Source organism: Poecilia reticulata, linkage group LG5, assembly GCF_000633615.1.
Source record: "Poecilia reticulata strain Guanapo linkage group LG5, Guppy_female_1.0+MT, whole genome shotgun sequence".
Lineage (NCBI taxonomy): Eukaryota > Metazoa > Chordata > Actinopteri > Cyprinodontiformes > Poeciliidae > Poecilia > Poecilia reticulata.
In genome coordinates this window covers 15866255-15886299 of record NC_024335.1, presented here as the reverse complement: position 1 = coordinate 15886299, position 20045 = coordinate 15866255, and the positions used below count along the sequence as shown (strand labels likewise).

Genomic DNA, 20045 nt, shown 5'->3' with positions numbered 1-20045 from the left:
CGGAACATCAGGGTGAAGGAGCGACGCTGTCAATCACAATTTCTGGTGCTGCTCATCCTTCCTCCTCCTCGATTTGTGCTGTGCTGCAGCTAGCATAGGACAGAGCTGTGTAGATTCAAACTGTTAAATGCTCAGTTTAGTTAGTATAGCTACCAATGACGTCAGATAAACGGTTTCTTGTAATAATAGGTTGTTTCTCCCCCATTAGCACATTTAGCAGTGAGTGAATGAAGTCGAGTGCTAAGACTTACAGCGCTAAGAGCGTCCTACTGGTTCTGATTTGTTGTTTTGGTCAGAATGTTAGTTACTTTAGCCAGCAATAGTAGTCCAGGAAGGAAATGGAGGAGATTGATTGTTTTCACAGATTATCTGTCTCAACTGCTACGACATGGTGACAGCTTCAAACAAATATGGAGAAAACATATGTTTTATTAAAGTTATGTACTGCAGCTTGAATAAAATGCACCTACATAGCATTTTTAGAAGTCTGGATTGCTCTATGTGTAGTTGCACGTTGCTTTTGACTGTTGCTCATGGGGAGACATTTCAGTAATCTAAAACTAATATAAAAAATTTAAGCAACCTACTTGCATACTGGACTGTTGGATGTTAAATTCATGAGCAGTAAGTATTGTGCTAATTATCAGTATTGAACAAAAGAAAGCATAGCAGATGCAAGCCTTTAAAATTGTGATGCTTTTTATGGGTCAAATAGACTCAAAAAATTGTAACAGCAGCTGTGCGGGGGACCCAATCAAATTTTTGTCAGGTGACCCAAGATTTCTGGCAGCGCCCCTGATCACTATGATGTTGACTAACAACGACTCACTCCATTCACTATGCTAAACTTAGGCATTTTTATTAAAAAATAACTACGTTTAGCATGTTGACTAACATTTCTCTGAATCATCATGCTAACTAGCATGAGGGCTATAACTAGCATGTTGAGCAGCTAGCATGTTGACATTACCAGTAGAATGTGGGTTTTCACCAGTATGCTGACTAGCATTGGCTTATTTAGTATGTAAAGATTAGCTTTGATTTAAAAACCAGTTAAAATTCTAATGTTAGCTTAAGTTAGTCTGTGTGAACTATCACTTGAATGTTGGACTACCAGCATGTTGATGGCATTAGAATGTCTGATGTTACAAGCATGAACCGTACATCATAAGGTAGGAATTGACATGCTTCAAACATGCTTCAAATGTTTGAAGCATGTCAATCATGCTTGTGTACGCACTGCTCACAGCCTCCTCCAAGCTTTCTGCTGTGCTGCAGCTTCTCTCAGTCACCAGAGCCTGCCACGACTGTTCAGGCTACTTAGCGTGGCCACCTACGATGGCGGATAAAAGGATTTCTTGGAACAATAAGTTGTTTCTCCACCATTAGCACACTGAGCAGCACATTCACAAGGTTGATTGAGAGCACAAGATATCCTCCTTATGGCTCTAATTGGTTGTTTTCAAGCGGTGTATACTAGCAGCTTGATTTGTTTCATAGATTATGTGTCTCTTATTATACTGTCACAACATGGTGACAGTTTTAACAAATGTAAAAACTTTTTTTTAAATAAAAGTTACATACACCAGCTTTGATGGTGACAGAATAACAATAAATAAATAAATAAATAAATAAATAAATAAATAAATAAATAAATAATATAGAGTTTCTTTAAGAGGTGGAGAATAGTAGGTTGGGTGCCAATGTGCATTGCTACGGCCCCAATTAATAAATGTACCGCAAATAAATAAAAAAATAATAATTTCATACACCACTTGGGCAACAACTACCTCTAGTGGCTAGAAGTAATATTACTACTGAAATAATTATGCACTTCTGAAATTTCACTTGAAACATTTATTCTTCAGTCTAAAAATGTCAAACGTAACTGGTGCTATTTTTTTCCCTTTTTTTCCTTTGAACATGTTCTTTATGTAATTTCATGAAAATAACAGTGCACTACATCTGTGGTTGATCAAAGGGTTGATCTTAAATAGAAAGAAAAAAGTAGACTTATCTACAGCGTCAGTTAAATTGAATTAAAGGAGATAATAATATTTGTATTTAGGGTCAGTCTGGAATCCAGGAAAAGCTGAATTCACACAGGGCATGTTGACAAACGCACAAACCTTCATAGTTTGAAAGTTGTGTCAACAAAGTCATAACTTAAAAGATAATTTCCTAATTTCTTGTGAAGGCATCGTCAAAATTTCGTCGTTGGTGTAAAATCAAAGAAGCAAAAAAGAAAATAGAGAAAAATACACATATGGACAACAGTGTTGGGGATGACTCCTGCTCCATCTGCTGGATGATTTGGAAATGGCAACTCTTCCAAGATTAAGGGGGCAGAATTGGAGAAAGGTTTTATTTTTGTAATGTTTCTGCTGTCTGCTGTGTTTGTTTCTGAATAAATAATGACATGACATAACTTGTTAGTATATTCAAGTTACTGTTTAAAAAGCCTAGTGCAGATGTATCTGGTTTTTTTTTTTGTTTTTTTCTTACAAATTGCACATTTCTTTTAATCTGAGTATGCTACTGGTTAATACGTGTACGGTATTACTGTCTTATGTTGTAATTTACTGTGCAGGCGCTTATACTTATTTTTACATGTTTTCCTTTGGGTGAATATGAATACTTATCTTTAACTTGCTTCTACTACTTCACCCGTGGGACTGGAATAATAATATTATGGAGAGAAAATAGTCTCAGAATATTTTCCCTCCATAATATTTCTATTCTATTCTATTCTATTCTATTCTATTCTATTCTATTCTATAATATTCTATTCTATTCTGGTGTGTCCCTATTGTAACTAAAAGCAGTGAATATCTGTAAAACTTTTAAATGTGAACTCCATGATCTTTAAATTTTTTTTAATGAACAAAAAGGAGGGATTACGTGCCTTAAATGTCTTATAAATCTCAATTTTAGGTTTCAAAAATTCTCTTGAATGCAGTTATCTTGCCCCCTGCTTGAACAAAGACAGAAAAACAAAAGAAACGGTTTGCTGATCTGCAGCTTCAATCAGATAGGTGGGGTTGGTTGGTTGGAGTAATGTGGGTTGAAGTCTCCAAATCACAGCCACTAGTTACTCTAGTATTGGGGCGCCCTCTAGCGGACAGGAGGACTTTGTGGATAGTTAGAAGCTTGTTTTAAAATGTAAGCGTTAAAAAAATCACTCAATTTTCAAATGAAATAGTTATTCTGGAAGCCTTGCTAATTTGTGCCTGCGGACTGCTGTGCACGCCGCCTGTGGCGGATAATATTAAACGATATTTGTTCGTCGGAGAAGTGACGTGTGCCTGCGGCTTGTCTGGTGACGTGTCTCTCCGACTCTCTCTTTCCTCTCGCAGCGGCTGATGGAGCCACACTGACTCCTCTGTGCACTCAAAACTGTTAACAGCTACACAGCAGGAGTCGGCCCAAGGACACCATGGGGAGTAAGTGCTTTCCCCTTTTGTTCTTCTGCTTATCTTCATGAAGATATCTGAATTAGCGGCTGCGTTTTAAAACTTGGAAGAGGAGGGAACAGTGAGCTCTCGCAGGGAAGCTAATTAGCTAACCTTCGTCAGGTTATATGGAAAGTTCAACCTGCTTATAAAGACCACAGGCTCAAAGCTGTGGCTTACTGAACATTGGTGGAGTTAGTTTACAGATTACACAAGATTTATAACGTCGGTTGAACGTCGGCTGTGGCTTTTGAACGCTTTTGTCGGCTGGTTTGCGGTGAAACACAGCAGTTAGCATTTAGCTAATGTTAATTCAATTGAATCTGCACCTAATTTGTCTTCCGTTTGTTATTAAACGCTGCTGTCTGATACCTATCCTTTGTAATTAACTGTGTCGTCTGGGTCGTGGTCATTAAATCTCTAGCTACTGTTATAGTCAGCATCAGTGATGGACAGAGCTGACAGAGACTGAAAACATCTGAAAGGGACTGCGCAGTGGACACCAGTAGCTCCGAGGCTTTCTCAGGTTCACATATTTAGCATTGATCATGTTCACCAGTTAACCTCTGGTGTTGTTTTGCTTCGCTGGCAGCTGGTTAGTGATGACGTTGCATCAGCGCTCACCTGGTCAAAGAGGTGTAGGTCAAGTTAAAATGTGGCTGACGTTGCAAAAGAAAGTTGTCGGATCTCACAATTATCTTCTGTTTTTTTCTTCACGCAGTTAAATTTTTGGAAGTTATCAAGCCTTTCTGCGCAGTCCTGCCAGAGATTCAGAAGCCAGAAAGAAAGGTAAGCTCTTGCCACCTCTTTATGCATTTGTAGGTTTTGTAGGATCAGAATCTGAACTGTTTGTTTATTTATTTATTTATGTTTTTTTTAAATTGCAGATTCAGTTCAGGGAAAAGGTACTATGGACCGCCATCACGTTATTCATCTTTCTGGTGTGCTGTCAGGTTTGTATTCACGTCCGATGCTTTGTTCTGACAGATTTTCTTTTTCTGCACAGTGGCTAACGTTGATGTTTTTATGTATTTCTTTCAGATCCCTCTGTTTGGCATCATGTCATCAGATTCAGCAGATCCTTTCTACTGGATGAGAGTAATCCTGGCCTCCAACAGAGGTGTGTATGTCGCACATACGCCACTCTAAGCAAAAGCTAGAGGATCCATGGATCCATGAGAAGCCCTCATTACTAAAAACCCACAGAGACATATTCTGGTGACCAATTATGTGATCTTCTGCTTGGTTCACGCTGAATGGTGAAGTGCTGGGCAGAAAGTAAAAATCTGATAACACCCTTACTAGCTAGCTTATTTTTGCAGCTCGTCGGTAAGTGCAAATTTACCTCCAGTTGTTTGGACGAAGTTCGTACATTTCTGTGGTGATATTGCTCTTGAATTCCATTCATAATTGTCTCAAAAAGTCTTAAATTGGAGTTGGTGAGACCTGCAGAAACCCTGATATTTCCTGAGTAATAAAGTCGAGTAAAACAAAAAGACTCGGGCGTTCACCTGGTGAGATGTGTGCCGCCGTCGTCTCTTTAGCGCTGCAGCTGAGTTCTTCTCCTCCTCTTTGGCCTGCAGGTACGCTCATGGAGCTCGGCATCTCACCGATCGTCACCTCAGGCCTCATCATGCAGCTGCTGGCTGGCGCCAAGATCATTGAAGTTGGTGACACCCCCAAAGACAGAGCTCTCTTCAATGGAGCTCAGAAATGTACGTCTGCGTTTGAAGATGTCTCCATTTGATACTTTTTGTGTAAAAAAAAATATATAATAATTTTGTCTGTTCTCTGTTGACATTTTTCTTTTCTTTGTGTGTGCAGTGTTTGGAATGATCATCACCATTGGACAGGCCATTGTTTATGTCATGACCGGCATGTACGGAGATCCTTCAGAGATGGGTGCTGGCATCTGCCTGCTAATCATCATTCAGGTTAATACTAATGAGAATAGAAAGCTGTTAAAGTTTTAGATGGGAAAAGTGGAAATGGATACTTGTTGAGCTTCGCGTTTTTGCTCAGAAGTTGTGATTTATTTATTTTTGTCCCTCTCCAGCTCTTTGTTGCCGGTCTGATAGTGTTGCTCCTGGATGAGCTTCTCCAGAAGGGCTACGGTCTGGGATCTGGTATTTCTCTCTTCATTGCGACCAATATCTGTGAAACCATCGTCTGGAAGGCCTTCAGCCCCACCACTGTCAACACTGGCAGAGGTATTGGCATTGAAAACATCCTGTTTTTTGGGGAGGGGGGTTTAAGATAGAGACAGAAATAATGTGTATCTCAGTTTGTTACTGTGACTAAACCAATGTGTTTTATCCAGGTACTGAGTTTGAGGGAGCCATCATCGCTCTCTTCCACCTGCTGGCCACACGCACAGACAAAGTGCGCGCCCTCAGAGAAGCTTTCTACAGACAAAACCTGCCTAACCTCATGAACCTCATCGCCACCGTCTTTGTGTTCGCTGTGGTTATATACTTCCAGGTGAGGCTTTAAGCGCCGCATTACCTTCCATTGTACAAAACGAGCTTTGATCACACGTTCCCGTTTCTGTGACCCCATCAGGGCTTCAGAGTGGACCTGCCCATCAAGTCGGCTCGTTACCGAGGGCAGTACAACACCTACCCCATCAAGCTTTTCTACACCTCCAACATCCCCATCATCCTGCAGTCTGCCTTAGTGTCCAACCTGTACGTGATCTCCCAGATGCTGTCGACGCGTTTCAGCGGCAACTTCCTGGTCAATCTCTTAGGAACCTGGTCTGTAAGTATAACAGGGATTGCCACGTTTCAACAACAAACGTTTTATGTTTTTAATCATTTTTAATATAGTCCCACACAAAGTATCACATCAGTGAGAATGGGAAGGAAAAGGTTATTAGGGGTCGCTGGCCTGGTCTTTTATTTAACGTTTGCATTTTATACCTCCTTACTCCCCTTCATGAAATGTCAGTGCGACCAGTTGCTGTAAATGGACGCCACATGTCTAATCTGTCTTATTCCTGCTGTTTTGTGCGAGCTTTATTGGTTTGTCGAAGATGTGTTGACAAGGACCAATTCAATTTATAATTCACGAGTGTTGTCTCAATGCACTTCACCGATGAGAAGAAAAAAATCTCAATTCAATCATATATTCCAATTGATCCTAGTTATCAAACGGTACAGTAAGATCGGTTAATTATTAAAAGTAGTTTAAAAAGTTTTTATCTAAGGAAAGCAGCCAGATTGCATTGACTGACTTGCAGTCTTGACTCGTCCTGGACGATTACGTAATCCACAGTAGAAAATTGCTTGCTTTGCGTCATTGACTTTACAGCGATCCCTCATACCGAGCTTGCACAAAGCGACAGTGGAAAGGAAAAACTCCCCTTTAACACAGGGTGTCCGCACATCCTTAAAAAGTGTTTAGCTCATGTATCCAAAATTGTCTTAAATTTGTTTTAAAAAAAATAATTTGGCCTTAAAGCATAAATCTTTGGTCTTAAATTTCGACATGGCAGGACTCTTTAATCTGTGTACTGTACCGTCTGTTCGGCAGAAGTTATGAGTCGCCCTCGGCCGTCTTCATTGAGTTCTGTCAAACACCCAGCTCCAGATTTCGCCCGTCTATATGATGAACGATCGAGTCGAGCTCAAAACCGCTTCCTGCACGATTCCTGAGCAAACCAAAAAAAAAAAAATGTTTCCAGGACACTTCAAGCGGAGGACCAGCCCGGGCCTACCCAGTGGGAGGCCTCTGCTACTACCTTTCTCCTCCCGAGTCGTTTGGTTCTGTCCTGGATGACCCGGTTCACGCCGTCATTTACATCGTCTTCATGCTTGGCTCCTGTGCCTTCTTCTCAAAGACCTGGATCGAGGTGTCGGGATCTTCAGCCAAAGACGTAAGCGCCGCGTCGCGCAGCTGGATTTGCGGCCGGGTTTGACGCCGGAAACGCTTACCGATGTCATGTTGTTCCCATCAGGTGGCCAAGCAGCTGAAGGAGCAGCAGATGGTGATGAGGGGACACAGAGAGACCTCCATGGTGCATGAACTAAACAGGTACCGAATGCATTGGATACCACAGTACCACTTTACAAGAAGGTTCCACTTACTGGTTTATATGTTAATTCATCTCTAAACACTTTATAAGTCATTAATAACTGTTTGTTATGCATTAAATAAGGGTGAGAAGGAGACTAAATCTTGGTTTCTTGCCAAATAGTGAGCTAAGTCTGTTCACCTACATATTTTATCTAGAGTGTTATTCTAAACATTTCAGACTTCCTTGTAAACATATATTTTTTAGCATATAGTCTCCTTCTCATCTTTAATTAACAACTTACAAAGTGTTTGTAGATGACTGGGTAACATATCTTAAAGCTATTTATTAGCCAGCTACAAGAGGAGCCTTAATGGAAACGGGGAGGTGACGTTGTTCTTTGTTTCCGTGTCTAATTCTGCTGCTTCTCTGCAGGTATATCCCCACAGCCGCTGCGTTCGGAGGGCTCTGTATAGGAGGGCTGTCCGTTATGGCCGACTTCCTGGGAGCCATCGGCTCGGGGACTGGAATCCTCCTGGCCGTCACCATCATCTACCAGTACTTTGAGATCTTTGTGAAAGAGCAGAGTGAAGTTGGCAGTATGGGAGCGCTGCTCTTCTAATATCAAATTTGCCAATCTCCTGACGCATACAAAGAACCCACCTGTTTTTTTTATTTTGCAACTTCTTCTGTTGGTGTACTTCGCAGCAGGGATAAGTAATTTTTTATTTTTTAACTCCACCATTTTTTGTTTTCCACCGTACTGCTCTTGCTTGAGAAAAGTGTTTTGGTTACATTGAGAGCTGAGCATAGTATTGGTTGTCATCCATCTTTTTTATTTCTGTAGAGGTTTCTGCAGGCTGCCTGAATCGCCTTCTGGTTGCTCCAGCAGCCTGATGACGCTTAAAAGCACACGGTTTGTGAGTGGCTGTTTTCGACTTACCTCAGGCATTTTTTTTTATTTTTTATTGTAGGCGTTTAAGGAACACTAAGACGGCAACATTGTTTTGATCCTGATCTCAAGCAGAAAATATTATGTTTGGACATTTTGGGGGGAGTTGATAGAAAGCCATGCTGTGTACATCCTCTGTCAACCGTGTCTGAGGTTTCCAGGAGCCCAGAGTAGGATGCGGAAAGCATACCGCCGGCACTCCTCGTAATTGTCTCCGGTTGTCTCAGACGAACTGTTTGTCATGTTCATTTTCTTTTTTTTTTTTTTTTTAAATCACAGACTGTTTATATCCACAGCCGTCTTGCGCTGGGAACAGCGTTTGTCCAATGTCCCTGGGCCCTCAGTGGAACGTGTTCGCCTGCGTCGCCATGCTCTTTTATCCCCAGACTGAATCGCTGCTGAAAACTGCCGGGATGGTCGGGATGAGGGTGGGTTTGATAGGGCTGAGAAAGGGGTTCATTTTTGTTTTTACTTTATGTAAGACATAATTGTGTTAATAAAAAAAGAATGTTTTCCAACACAGTTTGTGGTTTCATTTTTTTATGATGATCTTTGAATGGATATTTGTAAAATGGTAAAATAAGAAAGAGGCAAGGAGCAAGGAGTGTTGATACCTGTTGAACTTCTTATATGGGCAGTGTTATGTATTTTATTATGACGAATAATAAAAAAAATATCTTATTTTCCAGGCACAGTGATATGTTATGTCATCTAGTAACTGTTACCTTCAATTGTTATACAAATACTTTATATATCAAACATGACAAGTGAAATTTGACTTTGCATTTTAACGCTTTGAAATTGGGCTTCTGTCTCTTTAAGAAGCTCCTGTTTATGACATGCCACCTTCAGGAAGTCATCAAAGCTGTGCTTCTCATTATGGATCAAAGCTGTAGTTTGTTCCTAAACCTCTATAGCCTTCAAACAGTGTCATGAAGACAAAGTAATATGAACATCTCACCAATCGTCAAAACAAAACTGACAGAAGATTAAAAATAGCATTAAAACCACGAGGCTTGTTTAAAACCCACATGTCATTTTGGTAAAACTGCTTGTCATTCAGGAAAGTAACAAAAGGTGCATAGGGCTGCCAGAAATTTTAAGTAAGAGTAGTGTAACTTTAAAAGGTTATGTGCAGTAAAATTAGTATTTTTTTTAAATGACCAAATGTGACCTGTTACACTCTTCTGGCATATATAATGCTACCATGGGGAGTGTTGTGTTCAGTGTTTTACGCAATGTTAGATTTTCTCCCCAAAGATAATTTTGCATGAAGACCAAAACGTTCAGTTTGTATCTAAACTACACACACTTGTTGGGCTATCGGTCAAAAGCTGAGATCTTACGGTTGCAACGTGACAAAACGTTGAAAGTTCAATTAATTAAAAACAAACAATATTACACTTAAAATACATTTATCCGTAAATATTAAATGACAAAATGTACTTGTGTGACGTCATTTTTGTGCGCGAACACAGACAGGTCACCGCGCAGGCAGACAGGCGGCTCGGGGGCGGAGTCAACGCCGCCGGTCACAGAACTCCGTGTGACACCTGCTATTCTGTCAAATGAAATCTCAGTTTTTTCTCGGTGCCTTTCGCCTCGGTCGTCTTTTATCAAGAGGGACGAAGGTCCACGGACAAGAGTACCAGCAGACATGTCGTACTGCAAGCAGGAAGGTAATTTAAATGTTTTTTAGAGTCATGTTTCGGTTCATTTTGGGGTAAGGTAAGGGACAAGCATGCTGCATGCTAAGCTAACGTCTAGAAACAGCGAGAACTTCCCGCAGCCTCGAGCTGTAGATAGCCGGTTTAGGAAGGAAACGTTCTTTAGGTGTAAAATTAGACTGGAAATAAACTGCAGAGCTTAAGTGAATTACACCGTGAGTACCGCCACAACAGACAAAGAAGATAAATTGTCTGTAGTGTTTAACAAGTAATCCTTTAAATCAGTGTGGCCACCAGAGGGCGCTGTCTGTCCATTTTTCAGTGAAACAGCAGCCATAGTTATACTTCAGCTTTTGTCCCCGTAATACGGATAACCTGGCAAGCAAACTACATTCACTGTCATTGTTGCTGACTTTTCATTCTTACTTAAGGTAAGGACCGGATCATCTTCGTGACCAAAGAAGACCACGAGACTCCCAGCAACGCCGAGCTGATAGCAGATGACCCCGATGATCCTTATGAGGAGCAGGGTGAGTATTCTGCAGCCTCTTTGAGAAGTTTAGTTTTAATAAGTTGTGATGTAACTTTTCACAGTTCGAGTGAAAAGGTGTTGTTTTTTCACACGCTCAACCATGGCATAAAAGACAATAATTTTGTGTTTTTAATTATGTATGTGATGCATGATCAGACAACAAAAAGCTTCTTAAATGTTGAAAACAAGAACTGGGTGCACTCTAGCCCACATGAGCTCAAATATATAAGTACAACCTGACATAACTGGATAAACACATTTTCACAGTTGAAGCTGAAGAATTGAGTGGAAGTCCTTCCGATCGTGGTTTTCTTTCACATTAATCTAACCACTAATCTATTTCCGTGTACTCTATTTAAAAAAAATAAAAAATTGTGTGGAGATGAACTCTTTTACTTTCTGAAATGCATATCATAGTCACATTCATTTAAGCATGTCTCTCTGATTAAAACAGATGGTTTCTGACGTCCATATTGCATTTAGAGTTTTAATTTAAGACGTAATCATGTTTGTAAGCAGCCACATTCAAATTTTGCAAGCTTTTTTTCTAATAATTTGAAAGAAAAAAAAACTTGCATAACAAATGCACATTTCAAAATCTTGTAATCATGACTGTGAACAAGTAAATATCTGTCAATTGTTTTAATATTTTTGGAAGCAAATAGTTAAAATCAGTGAAAGGGTGTTGCTAAGGAATGATGCTTGTATTATTTTAAGTTGAGCCAAACTGACCCGTGTCAACGTCTTGTTTGTGAAGGCCTGATTCTGCCCAATGGAGAAATAAACTGGAACTGCCCCTGCCTGGGCGGCATGGCCAGTGGGCCCTGCGGCTCTCAGTTCAAGGAGGCCTTTTCGTGCTTCCACTACAGTCAGGAGGAGGTGAAGGGCTCCGAGTGCATCGAGCAGTTCCGCACCATGCAGGAGTGCATGCAGAGGTACCCCGACCTCTATCCGCAGGAGGAAGACAAAGAAAGCCCTCCCCAAGCCGAATCAGGCGGCGCTCCTGCCGCCGACGGCTCCGCCTTATTGTCTGAGAATGACTCTCCTTCTGTAGCTTCACCAGACAGCGCGTCGGCTGCGGATGGCTAGCTAGAGCCAGTCAGACCATCGCAGAGTGACTCTTCTTGAGCAAAACGTCGTTAGCCAGATAAAGGTTTGTTTCATGGAACAACAGCAGAGGACTTGCGAAAGTGATTCGTCTTCTAAGCACTAAATAATGAAAGGTTACCCCTCATGTTGTTAGCAGGGACTCGAGTTGTTGGACTTGTATTACATTATATGCAACAGCAGTTTAATATCACTGCTTCTTGGGGATGACAGAGGAGCCTTTTTTCATTTGTACATCAGTGTCAGTCTGTTAATGTAAGCTAAAGAAAATTAGTTAAAATCCAAAGTGACATTAGTTTGAGCTATAATAGCTTGATGGTTTGTTTGTTTTTTTCACAAGATATTATTGATGTGTAATTTCACTTCCCTTTTTATCACTTGAGACCAAAACAGAGGGAATAATTAGAGGAACGTGTTCTGTTTCTCACTGTGCTCTTTGTCCAGTAAAAATCTTCACACAACAAATTAATGTTGTCATTAATGTTCTTGCTGTCAAAACAAACAGAAAAAGTCGTACAGTGGTCGCTGAAGTCACCGTCAAGTTTTCAGGGTGTCTCTGTTTGTAGCAAAAATATTCTGTCTTAAACTGATCGTCTCATTATTTTATTTTTTTCCTCTGATCTGCTGTTCTGTTGAAGACGGGGAACAATATCCTTACGTTTTATGGAATAAATATGTTTTTATTGGTCGACAAGAGAAAGCTGACCAATAAACGAAAGGTGTGGATTGAATGAGATCTGAAGACCTGACATTTACGCCAGGAGCCCATAAATGAATTCATGAACAAAATAAAAATAAATAAACTTTTCAAGTTTACATAAATTCTGTCTAGATTATTTTTTCCCTTTCCAATCTAGATGTGCAGAGCTGGTAAAGAAATGCTGAAAAGCAAAGTAACTGTAAAGAAGGACTGCAAAGTGTTGACGCTGTGGTGCTGAATGCATGACACTCTTCTGACGTTCTGCGAAAGAATGATGAACACAACTTTCTTTCAGTTAAACAATAGTTCATTAGTTTGGTCAAATACATACACGTCCAATAAAACCCATTAAGGTTTGTGGTTGTAACATGACACAATATTAATCATTTATAGGAAAACTCTTCCAAGGTAATTTGTGAACTCATCTGGCTTTGAGTTTTGAGTCTTTGGGGTTTTTTTTCAGTCGCTTTTACTTTTAAAGTTTCTTTTGCCGAGTAGTCTGCTTTCACGTCTGTTTGTATCACAGACATCCGTTCCTCAGCGCCTCTGATAAAAACAAAGATAGTCGAGGCGTCCACGGGACCGCTATGCTCTGCATGGTGACCAACAAACGACCCGTTCCTGGCTCCTCTGGGCCAGCAAGCAAGTATTTCACACCTAAAGGGGGAAACGGTGTAACAGTAAGATCTCTTAGGGCTGCGTTTTAAACAACAAACATTACTTAAATACTTTACTTAAGCTTGATGCAGCACAGTTTTTACGACGCGCTTACCTGGGTTTAGGACGGGGCAGGTGCATCCCCGACGGGTCCAGGACAGAGGGAACACGCTGGCAATCCCCAAGCGCAGCGCCACACGTCCGGATCGAAGCACCTTACGGACTTTGACCCGTACCTCTGCGTGACTGCCCTTGTCGTGTGCTGACAGCACGCTCGCCTTCATCACTGTCATGAACAGTGAAGGAAGAAGATCAAAATGGTTCTTTGAAGCCATTACAATCATAAGCAGTTCTTTTCTCACCGTAGTCGTGTTTGGTCTCACAGAGGTCAGAGACGGTTCTCAGACTTTTCTCCTTACACCTGCATTTCCCTGTGTGAGGACAGCACGTTATGTTCTGCTTTTATTGCTTCAAAATTATTCTCGACAGTGCAAATAAGCATCACCTGTGTAGTGTAGAGCAGACACTGCATGTTCCTTCGACCATTCTTCCTCAGCTGTGAACATGTCATCCACGTATGGGATTTTTCCACCAATAGGTACGTTCAGTACGTGATTATTTGAGTAGCTGTAAAAGTGGAAATACATTTTTTGCCCATTGAACCAATCAGCATAAAAACGACCTGTCCTAATAAACTTATTGAGAGGGGAACCTTGAGAGACTTTAGAGTGAAGGGTAAACTTTCAGCAGGACAGCCAGTTACAGTCGAATGGTTTAAACTTTGAACCACAGGCCTTGCCCATGTATTAAAGTCCCAGTCAAAGCCCAGACTGGAATCCAATTGAGAATTTCTTCCAAGACTTGCTTTGTTTCTTTTTACTGATGCGTTCTATCCAAACGTTGGTGGAAATTTACCCTACTCTACGTCTGCGTCTACGACTTGCAGACGTAGACGCAGGAAAAGGTGGTTCTACTAAGTATTAAGTCAAAATGCTGAAAGCAAATGTATGACAGTTTCTATTCATGGTTGGATCAATCTACAGTCAGATTTCTTTCTAATTGCAATTTCATTTTTTTAAATGACTTTAGAAGTCTACCTGTTCAAACAGAGTCCAGTAGTTGGATCGCAGCTGTTTGGACAGACACAGGGCATGCAGCCATCCTCTCTGAAGCCCCAGTAGCCGGGGCGGCAGTGGCTGCAGCTCATGCCCCCTACGCCAGGCTTACACCGGCACTGGCCACTCCTGGGGTCGCACCAGGGTAACACCTGTCCAGGTAAGGGAGGCAACGACCCCCGGGGATCACACCAGCAGCCTGTAACATGGACAGAGACGGAAAGGGTTAGCACACTTACTATTTAATGTTTTATACTAGTTCAATCAGTTAATTTCAATAAGTTAGCAAGGAGAATCTTTCAACCGTCTCATCCACATTCATTTTGACCCAGTGCCAACAGAAACGGAGCGATCATGAAAGCTGTGATTGACTTTAATTTAAGATTGCGAGCATCCAAACATCCATCCAGCTGTGACCCTACCAAGCCATGTATTCATTCATCCAACTAAACTTCCAAACCGTCCATCTATCCATCCATCCAACTGTATACACTCAAACAGCAAACCCTACATCCAACTAACCATTTATCCAATTACCCATCCATCCAACCAACAAGCCATCCATCCAACTGTGAATCCAACAAGCATTGTCTCCATCCATCTGCAAATAGATCCATCCATCCATCCATCCATCCATCCATCCATCCATCCATCCATCCATCCATCCATCCATCCATCCATCCATCCATCTACCCATCCAACAAACCATCCAAGGTAAAATGATAAATGGTTTGTACTTGTACAGCGCTTTATCGAGTCCAGAGGACCCCTAAGCACTTCACACTACCGTCAGTCATTCACGCACACAATCACACTGTGATGATGGCAAGCTACTGGATAGTAGCCACAGCTGCCCTGGGCCAGTCTGACAGAAGTGAGGCTGCCACCAGACCCCTAGTCCCCACCAGCAGGCAAGCTGGGTCAAGTGTTTTGGCCAAGGACACAATGACCGAGGCAAGTGGATCCATCCAACAAGTCATCCATCTGTAAATTAATCTGTCGATCCAACAAACCAACCATCTATCCAGCCAGTTGTCCGTCCATCCATGAATGAGGAGACGATCATTAAACCACTAAAACCATGATTACAAGGTCATAATGTTATAACCTTATATTCTTATTAACTTATGATCAGCGGACTCTTACGTGTGCAGGCGTAGGGAGACTTGAGGGGCACGAGCCGGTGGCGATAGTAACCGTGACGGCAGCGCTGACACCTGCGGCCCTCGGTGTTATGCCGACAGTCGTTACAGACACCTCCGCTGACTCCACCCGTGGAGATCCACGCCCGGAGAGAGAAGTGACAGCTCTCTGCATGGCCATGGCACTCACACTCTTCAAAAACAGAGGTGGAAGTCGTCATTGGTGGTAGAGGGGCAAGGAGGGAAATTGACTGGTCATAAACAAAAACTCAGAAACTCAAGACTTTGAGACTAAAATGGTCTGATTAACACCGTCCAATATTGATCACTTACTCTGACATGGGTTCGGCTCACCACTGCTGCCGTTGGCAGGCCTCCAGGGCCGATCCTTATACAGCGGGGCACACCTCTCACAGTGATCCCCATCAGTGTGGTGGACGCAGAGACACTTTCCAAATACCTAGATGAGATGCTGTTCAGTCTCTTTATCCAACATTAGTTTATTGTTACACACACCTGTTCCTAAAATAGTTTATGGGTCAAGAGTCGTAAGTGTTAATGATGATCCATTTGTCAACAGGTACTTTTGGAAACACCCAACTGTACACTACAAAGCAAGCACAAGAAATGGGACAAAATACACAAAATATCAAAATAATCTGTCTTTGCATTTATCAGCTCCTCTGGTAATTTTGTGACAAGCCTTAAAGGTAAATGTACCGTTATTGCAGAAGCTATTCTTCACATTGACTAAACTTGAAAATCGTTTTAAAAAACATTTTTTTACTGTCTCAATTGAGTTTAAAGGTCCTTTTCTTCTTAGCCCACCACTCTTTAAAATGAGGAAGAAAGAAAACATGCCACAGAAGAAGTTTGTCTTCACAAGTCAGGAGTCACAATAAATTTTGCTGGACAATAAATTATTCACAGAAATGTGAATAAACAATGATACTGCATAACAACACAAGTTCACCTTCTTAAAAAATAAAATGAACACTTAACACTGAAAGTGGAAGATATTTTAAATATCCAAAATAAATAAACAAAATGGCAAAAAACAAGTAAAACTGAAGCAAAAACCATAAAAAATATTAATCAGAATGGAAATTATTGAGCTCATTTAAATTTTACATGCAATTAACCAATATACTGCCTATTGTGACAGACTTAGCGGCAACACCAAGAAAATAGCTACACTTTGAAACTATTTAAATCCTTTTAAATGGACAGAACAGTATTTAAAACAGCTTAAAATAACTAACATTTAAAAGGGACGACCACTCTTTGCAGTGTCATGCAGGTGGGATGAAGGAAAGCAAGACGAGATGCACGGTGTCTTAAATCTGCGTCCCATGTAGTCATGTGGGAGGTTAGAGTGAGGTGGAAGGAGGAGGAAGATTTGAGCATGGGAGGATGAGCTACAGCAGGTGAGCTCAGCTTTTTAACTGATATGTTTGCTTTCAGAATCACCTTTTCCTGTTAGATTTAACATCCATCAAAAGAAACAGACATTACAATAACCATCAGACACTTTTTTTATGTCTTAGCTTCTCGTCTGACACAAATGCAAGACACACCACTTACCCTGTCACTGTCTTGTCTTTTGTCTTCACTGATTTTATGTGGTAAGCAATATTCAGCATGCCCATGACACAGGCATGTCCCTCTGGCCAGCAATGTGGAAATGGCAAATGGTGCAGAAGGTGGGCTTTCTGAAGTGGCTGTGGGGTTTGTCCATGTTGCAGAGGAGTTCACAGATGCAGGACAAGTCTGAGCTTTCAGTAGTCTGATGCGGAGATTTGTGATGGTCAGGCGGACAAGGGCCTCTGGACTGTAGGGGTCAAAGGTTTTTGCACTTCTTGGATCCAGAGTACGTACGATTACCTAGCAGAGAGGGGAGGAGAGAGATAAATGGCACTGGATGGGTGTTATGAAAATGCTTTACATGTTTGTGCAAACTTCTTTACCTCCCCACCGCTACAAGGGAGAGGACTAGAATACCGCGACGTGCACAGCGAGCCCAGCCCTCTGAGGTCATCGTCCAAGTTAAATTCCACCCTGCAGTTGTGAGAAAACACCCTGAGAGCCTCCCAGGTCTTTCCAAAATCAGCGGAGCGCTCGATGACCATTGCAGCAGGCCTGGGAGACCTGAAGACCAAAACTACATGAGACAGACAGAACTTTGTCTCCAGATCCAACCGGATCTCGTCCTGCTCCATGTCGCCTCCTCTCGATGCCCACCAGGTGTCTGGATGCAAAAATGGGTCGTCGGTCATCAGAGAAGGAGGATGAATGTCTTCTTGGCATGAGCGGGGGGTCTCTGGAGGATGGGGGCACAAACTTTGGAAATGGTTGGCACAGCAGTTTGTCCGGGTTAGAAGAGCCCGGCCGATAGCCAGATTCCCGATGGGTGGACTGCAGGCTTGATTAGCACATCTAGAAGCTGCAACAAACAAAGAGAGTGTGAACGAGTTGGTGAAAAGACAAACTGGGCAATACAATGCTTTGCAAAAGTATTTGAACCAGTTGCGCATTTCCTCTTGCGTCATGTTATAACCACAAACCTCAAAGTACTTGATAGGGATTTTATGTGACAGACCAACAAAAAGCAACGGGAAAATGACAGAAACAACATAAACTGGAAGAAAGTGATGCATAACTGCCCACATGCTTTTGCAAAAAGAATCTGTGTTTTGAACATTTGTTTTCTGCCCCCTTTACACCAATCCCTGTAAATAAAACCAAGTGCAACTAAAGATAAAAAAAGTAAAGAGGGACAAGATGACAGCCATTGGTGAAAGTAAGTCAGTAATGGCTGACGTACCTTCAGCTATCGACACAGCGTACATGTGGAAGAAGGTGCTGATAGAATTCACACTAAATGCTTAGCGTGTCGGTAGACTAACATTCCCTCAGTGAAATGAGGTGGTGGCAGCATCCATCCAGTTATTCATTTTATCCTACACGGTAGTGGGTTTCTGGTACCTGTAAAGGTCATTGGGCAAGAGGCAGGGTACACCCAAGACAACCACACACTCACACCTAAGGACAATTTGGAGAAACCAACTAACCTAACTCATGTTTTTGGTACCTGGAGAGAACCCAAGCATGCACAGGGAGGGAACATGAAGCATGCAGAAAGACCGCAGGCCAGGCAAGACTGTTGTTTCAGCAGAGGGAGACTTTTCCTAAGCAATGACAAGGACACTCCACAGGTTTAATGGCTAAACTTCTGGACTGAGCTGAATGTAGAGCCAAACCTGCAACATGATGCAAACGACTGGCACAGAGATTCAGCTTCCGGCAGGGCACCAACCCAAACCATGCAGTCAGAAGAGCTGAATGTTTAAGATCACGGCAAGACAAGAAAAAGACTTGCAGTATTGGTTGTAGAATTGCACTATTGAATCAGGGTGAACATAACTGCCCCTTATACTTCACATTTATATATAACTTAATGTTTGTCCATAAAATTCCGTGAACGTTTCTTCTGCTGATATCATGGACACAAAAAAAACAAAAAAAAAAACAAAGTCGACCTCTTCGTGTTCTCCATGAATTATTAATCTGAATGACCATGACATCACTGCTGCTGCTCACTCTGTGACAGCATCAAGGGTTTCTCAGGTTACACTCAATGGAAAGAAGTCAGATTGATCAGCAAGCTGTATGACGGCAGCGTGATGAACAGATGAACACCATCAACAAACATACGGGCGCTCCTCACCTGCTCCGCTGCGCGTCCCGATTAACAGAAGCCATCCGAGCGCCACCATCATGCTCTGCCCTCCTCTGCCCAGCACGCAAACCACCGTCATCCTGGCTCCCTCTGAGGTTACAACAAGCACGCCATCCCGCAGAAACGGGTCGCTGCGTCGCGCTTACCCCAGTTAAAGAACATTTCTCCGCGGGTTACGCAACGCGCGTCCAGGTCCTGGCAAATCCGGGAGAATTTAGCCAGGATTCTTCCTCCACCGCCCGGTGGAAGAAAAGGTAAAAGTTATCGCAGCATCAAGGGATCCTGTGCAGAGCTGGATGGTTCGTCGCGGGGGGTTCGAGAAGATGGAAGGAAAAGGAGCGCTCCAACTCTGCTTTCTTTAATTTTTATTTTACTAGTCTTTCATTTTGCTCATAGAGAGACTACCTTGTTCTGTCGTTTAATATATATATAAAAAAAAGCATGCAAACACTTCTATTATTCATTTTGTAGCAAGCCTAAAATATTAATCGTCCTGTCAATGTGCGCTCTCAGTGTGTAGGCTCAGCAGAGGAGCTTACGCTCTATTTATACAGGCAGTGGCGGTCCTTGAGCGAATGACGCCCAGAGGCTCCCCAAATGGGGGGTTTTGGGGAGACCATATCCAACCCTGGAAAATGCTGACTAACCGACTGCCTCCTCTTCCCCCCGTCCACCCCCATTCTGTTATAGAACAGAATGGATGTTCTTTTATCCTATAAACTACAGACAACATGTCTCTGAAATTCCAAGGAAATATTTAGTAGTTATTTGCAGAAAATGAGAAATGGTCAGAATAATCAAAATAAGCACTTTCAGACCTCAAATGATGCAAAGAAAACAAGTTCATATTAATTTAGAAACAACAATACTAATGTTTTAACTCAGGAAGAGTTCAGAGATCAATATCTGGTGGAATCACCATGAGGTTATCAGTGAACTTGTCTCTCAATTGTTTCCTATATATATA

General features: G+C 41.9%; 3 protein-coding genes across 4 annotated transcripts; 2 read left to right on the top strand and 1 right to left on the bottom strand.

The window, feature by feature from the left end:
• Positions 1-3333: 3333 nt before the first annotated feature.
• LOC103465071 (protein transport protein Sec61 subunit alpha-like 1) lies at positions 3334-8941 on the top strand. The gene is made up of 12 exons (XM_008409617.2): positions 3334-3443; positions 4174-4241; positions 4340-4405; positions 4494-4572; positions 5036-5167; positions 5277-5386; positions 5509-5662; positions 5773-5933; positions 6015-6212; positions 7138-7329; positions 7411-7487; positions 7903-8941. The coding sequence occupies exons 1-12, from the start codon at positions 3437-3439 to the stop codon at positions 8087-8089; spliced, it is 1431 nt and encodes a 476-aa protein (XP_008407839.1). The 5' UTR covers positions 3334-3436; the 3' UTR covers positions 8090-8941.
• A 963-nt stretch (positions 8942-9904) lies between these two features.
• On the top strand, positions 9905-12194 carry chchd4a (coiled-coil-helix-coiled-coil-helix domain containing 4a). The gene is made up of 3 exons (XM_008409618.2): positions 9905-10098; positions 10518-10616; positions 11376-12194. Exons 1-3 carry the CDS (start codon positions 10077-10079, stop codon positions 11705-11707), a joined length of 453 nt encoding a protein of 150 aa, XP_008407840.1. The 5' UTR covers positions 9905-10076; the 3' UTR covers positions 11708-12194.
• Positions 12195-12244: 50 nt separating this feature from the next.
• Positions 12245-19603, bottom strand: LOC103465074 (netrin-4). Of its 2 annotated transcripts, XM_008409620.2 has the most exons (11): positions 19067-19603; positions 17581-17782; positions 17307-17487; positions 16924-17223; positions 15673-15799; positions 15344-15532; positions 14180-14396; positions 13588-13709; positions 13445-13513; positions 13198-13368; positions 12245-13082 (listed from the first exon to the last, which is right to left on the bottom strand). In XM_008409620.2, the coding sequence occupies exons 1-11, from the start codon at positions 19155-19157 to the stop codon at positions 12946-12948; spliced, it is 1806 nt and encodes a 601-aa protein (XP_008407842.1). In that variant the 5' UTR covers positions 19158-19603; the 3' UTR covers positions 12245-12945. The 2 variants fall into 2 exon arrangements, with proteins under 2 accessions (XP_008407842.1, XP_008407841.1); XM_008409619.2 differs by having other exon boundaries at positions 17307-17782.
• Positions 19604-20045: the final 442 nt, after the last annotated feature.

Coding starts and splice junctions, on each gene's coding strand:
- LOC103465074 (XM_008409619.2), bottom strand. CDS start 19,157: ATGACGGTGGTTTGCGTGCTGGGCAGAGGAGGGCAGAGCATGATGGTG. Junction 17,783..19,066: donor CGGGACGCGCAGCGGAGCAG/GTGAGGAGCGCC, acceptor TGTTTGTTGCAG/CTTCTAGATGTGCTAATCAA. Junction 17,224..17,306: donor TCCCTTGTAGCGGTGGGGAG/GTAAAGAAGTTT, acceptor CCTCTCTGCTAG/GTAATCGTACGTACTCTGGA.
- chchd4a (XM_008409618.2), top strand. CDS start 10,077: ATGTCGTACTGCAAGCAGGAAG. Junction 10,099..10,517: donor GTCGTACTGCAAGCAGGAAG/GTAATTTAAATG, acceptor TTCTTACTTAAG/GTAAGGACCGGATCATCTTC. Junction 10,617..11,375: donor TGATCCTTATGAGGAGCAGG/GTGAGTATTCTG, acceptor TTGTTTGTGAAG/GCCTGATTCTGCCCAATGGA.
- LOC103465071 (XM_008409617.2), top strand. Junction 4,406..4,493: donor TCTTTCTGGTGTGCTGTCAG/GTTTGTATTCAC, acceptor TATTTCTTTCAG/ATCCCTCTGTTTGGCATCAT. Junction 6,213..7,137: donor ATCTCTTAGGAACCTGGTCT/GTAAGTATAACA, acceptor AAATGTTTCCAG/GACACTTCAAGCGGAGGACC.